Genomic DNA, 4831 nt, shown 5'->3' with positions numbered 1-4831 from the left:
TTCATTCACAGTGCTTTACACTCAAACCATGATGGGGAAATGAATAAAAGCAGAGAAGGGCCACTGCTTTTAAACATTTCACAACAATCCAGACGACACTTCTAGCCTCTGCTCATGCTTTACAACAGTGAATCAGGACAAGACATAGATTTGCTAATGTGCATTTAATCACCAAAGGACTGAAGATGTCTGGGCTTTTATTCTGTAATGTTTCTAATACTGTGTCCATTAAATGCAAACAAAAAAGGAAGAAGTCTTGGCAGAACAGGAGAAGTGATGCACACTTGATGATCGGATCGATTTAAATATTATTCATGGCATATAGCCTAGTCCATGCTCTAGCTGTTTCTATGGCTTGGGCTTCGTTGGTCTTCCACTGCTCCACTACATCATTTGCTAATGGATCATCTGGATTGGGAGCACTTAACAAAGCCTGGATCGATAGCAGAACTGTGCGGATCTGCAGTGCTGGGGACCACTTATCTTTCAAAATATCTAAACATATTCTTCCCAACTTGTCTACATTAGGATGATAAATTTTGGTCATGAAACGTACTTTAGGGGCTGCCATTGGGTATTCTTCTGGAAGGAATAGTTCAAGTTTAAAAGTCCCTCCCTCAAAGGGGGAATCCTGAGGGCCAGCAATGACCACATGAAAATAACGGGCGTTGCTCTCATCTGGTTCTGCTTTAATGCCGGGAACTGGCTCTGCCAGCAAAAGCTGGGTTTCCTTGATAATCCTGCGGGGCAGCCCGGCCATCTTGTCAGATCCCGAGTTCGGCCTCTGGTCTCATCTCCGGCTCCGCTCGCCTCACGCACCCCCTTTTTACTTTTGAGTGCCCGAAGTAACACAAGGCATCCCATTAACGGCAGGCCTAATCCTATTGACATGACAAAGACTTGCACCTCTATCAATCCTTTATCAAATCTCACCATCAATCAACCTAAATCTAATACTATCCCTGTCCATACTCTCCATTCTAATCAGAGGGTGAGGAGGATTATATCAAACCCAACTCCGAAAAATCATGGCTTACTCATCAATCGCCCACATAGGATGAATAACAGCCGTCTTACCATTAAACCCACCTGGAACAACTCTAAACATAGCAAGCTACTTCATAATAACCCTCACTATATTCATGCTATTTATTCACAGCTCGGCCACTCCTACACTATCACGATCACACACATGAAACAAAGCACCTGTAATCACAACCCTTACCATCACCACTCTACTATCAATAGGGGACTCCTACCAGTCAGGCTTCATGCTTAAATGAATGATTATTCAAGAAATAGCAAGAAACAATAATATCATCCTACCCACACTTGTAGCCATCACAGCACTACTTAACCTGTACTTCTACATACGACTCACATACTCCACAGCACTGACCATATTCCCCTCCACAAACAACATGAAAATAAAATGGCAGTTTGACTCTACAAAACAAATAACCCTCCTACCAACCATAATCGAATATCCACAATCCTTCTACCCCTCACACCAATACTATCGGTGTTGGAGTAGGAATTTAGGTTAAATCAGACCAAGAGCCTTCAAAGCCCTAAGCAAGTATAATTTACTTAATTCCGGCCTAATAAGGACTGCAAGACTATATCCTACATCAGTTGAATGCAAATCAAACACCTTAATTCAGCTAAATCCTCACTAGATTGGAGGGATACATCTCCCACGAATTTTTAGTTAACAGCTAAATACCCCAGTCAACTGGCTTCAATCTACTTCTCCCGCCGCAGGAAAAAAAAAAATGTGGGAGAAGCCCCAGCAGAGTTGAAGCTGCTTCTTTGAATTTGCAATTCAATATGAACAATGTTCATTGAAGCTCTATTTACAATAGCCCGGAGATGGAAACAACCTAAGTGTCCATCATCGGATGAATGGATAAAGAAGATGTGGCGGGCTTCCCTGGTGGCGCAGTGGTTGAGAGTCCGCCTGCCGATGCAGGGGACGCAGGTACGTGCCCCGGTCCGGGAAGATCCCACATGCTGCAGAGCAGCTGGGCCCGTGAGCCATGGCCTCTGAGCCTGCGCATCCGGAGCCTGTGCTCTGCAACAGGAGAGGCCACAGCAGTGAGAGGCCTGCGTACCACAAAAAAAAAAAAAAAGAAGAAGAAGAAGATGTGGCACATATATACATATACATATATATGGAATATTACTCAGCCATAAAGAGAAACGAAATAGAGCTATTTGTGGTGAGGTGGATGGACCTAGAGTCTGTCATACAGAGTGAAGTAAGTCAGAAAGAGAAAGACAAATATCGCATGCTAACACAAATATATGGAATGTAAGGGAAAAAATGTCATGAAGAACCTAGGGGTAAGACAGGAATAAAGACACAGACCTACTAGAGAATGGACTTGACGATATGGGGAGGGGGAAGGGTAAGCTGGGACAAAGTGAGAGAGTGGCATGGACATATATACACTACCAAACGTAAGGTAGATAGCTAGTGGGAAGCAGCCGCATAGCACAGGGAGGTCAGCTCGGTGCTTTGTGACCACCTAGAGGGGTGGGATAGGGAGGGTGGAAGGGAAGGAGACGCAAAAGGGAGGGGATATGGGAACATATGTATATGTATAACTGTTTCACTTTGTTATAAAGCAGAAACTAACACACCATTGTAAAGCAATTATACTCCAATAAAGATGTAAAAAAGTATATATATATGAACAATTCACCACAGGGCTTGGCAAAAAGAGGACTTAACCCCTGGCTTTAGATTTATAGTCTAATGCCTACTAGGCCATTTTACCTATGTTCATAAACCACTGATTATTCTCAACCAACCACAAAGACATTGGTACTTTATATTTGCTATTTGGTGCTTGAGCTGGAATAGTGGGCACTGGCCTGAGCCTATTAATTTTTGCTGAATTAGGTCGACCTGGAACACTGCTCGGAGATGACCAAATTTATAATGTGGTAGTAACAGCCCATGTGTTTGTAATAATTTTCTTTATGGTCACGCCCATCACTATTGGTGGCTTTGGAAACTGGCTGGTGCCTCTAATGATCAGAGCACCTGATATGGCTTTCCCCGGTATGAACAACATGAGTTTTTTGACTACTCCCTCCTTCTTTCTTATTGTTACTGGCATCATCAATAGTTGAAGCCAGGGCAGGTACAGGTTGAACCACCCTTGGCTGGAAACTTAGCACATGCAGGAACTTCAGTTGACCTTACTATTTTTTCCCTATATTTCGCTGGTGTATCTTCAATCCGACAACATCTCCTTATACTTATCACCATCCGGCAATTACACATTTTATTATACAGCATGTCTTGTTTATTGTCTCTAGCTCGTAAGGCTTTCCTCACTGCCGTATCCTCAGTTCTGCATTAGAACAGTGCCTGGCAGATAGTAAGTGCTTGATAAATATTTATTGGGTAAATGCACTTAACTCCAGATCGGAAAGACGTTTGTACAGATCAGCACTGGACACTGGGAGTCTCAACCCTAGATGCGTAACCGAACTCTTATACATCTTTGAATTTTAGATTAAACTTCCCTTTGTGAAGGAATAATTATAACTAACATCTTAGTGTGTTTACCATGTGCCAGACACTGCACTACATGCTTTGCGTGCATTATTTGGTGTCATCCTCCCAGCCCTCCAAGGAAAGTACTGTTATTTTGTATGTTTTTGGGAGAAGGAACCTAGGAAGCTACCCATGACGCTGAGTAGGTTAGCCATGAAGTGCAGAGCTCATCTGAGTATGACACACCACCTGCAAGCCACTCACTGCTGTGACCACGTCAAACGAGACTGGGCCTAGTTTCTACCCTTCATTGCACGTGTAATTATTTAATGTTTATTTTCCCTGCTAGATTGAGAGCAGGGGACCCTATCTCCTGTTTGCCACTGTGTTAATATCTAGGTAACAGTCGGTCAGTGGGTACTTGATGCCATCTCAATCACCTCTCACTGCTTAGCTCTCTGCCAGCCTTGATCCCCTGAATTCTTGTTTACAGCATTGGATATTGACTAATGTGTATGGGATGCTGTTTTATGCCATCAAGTGCCTCCCAGAAACCCCTTTGTCCATCTAACACTGGCCGAATAATAAAAGGTAAGAGTCTAAGTCCTCCTCCCTTCCTTAAGGTACACCTATTCTGGGAATTACATTGAAGGTTTTTTCATTGTTTTTAACTAAAAGATGATTTTAAAAATTCCTTTTGGCAATTACTATGGCATAGTAATGCTGCTTTCTGTTGGGTATCTTTTAACCACACTTACCTCAGTAACTGTAAGATTTTTCTCTTAATAGGTGCAAACCTCTTACTCTTTTAATATACTAGCTAAAACTATGACTTTTTCCATATGATTAAGATAGAGATCAGGGACTTCCCTGGCGGTCCAGTGGTTAAGACTCCACATTCCAAATTCAGGGGGCACGGGTTTGATCCCTGGTTGGGGAATTAAGATCCCACATGCCTGTACAGGGTGGCCAAAAAAAAAAGAAAAGTAAGAAAGAAAGAAAAAAAGACAGCAGGATCAGTGAAATCAGGTTCAGGAGGAGATTACAAATTATTTTCAGGGCAAAAGTGAAGATAAATTTACAATGTCAAATTGGTGATGGGCAGTAACTGGGAATCGTATCCTCTAGGTTCGTTGATCATGTGATCATCAACACATTAATTAATCCATGTTTTTCCCCCATCTATAAAATGGCAAAACTAGTCATTTTTTTCTACATGCTTAACAGAGATGCTGTAGGGGGCTGTTGCCAGCAAAATGCAACACAGATTAAAGGTACCAGAAAGTAAAACTCAGCAAGCACCGTTACCTTATTTATATC

General features: G+C 42.4%; 1 protein-coding gene across 1 annotated transcript; it reads right to left on the bottom strand.

The window, feature by feature from the left end:
- Positions 1-301: 301 nt before the first annotated feature.
- On the bottom strand, positions 302-760 carry LOC307050623 (ubiquitin-conjugating enzyme E2 N-like; the record flags this gene model as incomplete). The annotated part of the gene is made up of 1 exon (XM_079700751.1): positions 302-760. The coding sequence occupies one exon, from the start codon at positions 758-760 to the stop codon at positions 302-304; it is 459 nt and encodes a 152-aa protein (XP_079556877.1).
- Positions 761-4831: the final 4071 nt, after the last annotated feature.

This window comes from Hyperoodon ampullatus (genome assembly GCF_949752795.1).
Source record: "Hyperoodon ampullatus genome assembly, chromosome: 1".
NCBI lineage: Eukaryota > Metazoa > Chordata > Mammalia > Artiodactyla > Ziphiidae > Hyperoodon > Hyperoodon ampullatus.
The sequence above is the reverse complement of the archived record's forward strand: the minus strand, read 5'-3'. Positions and strand labels throughout refer to the sequence as shown.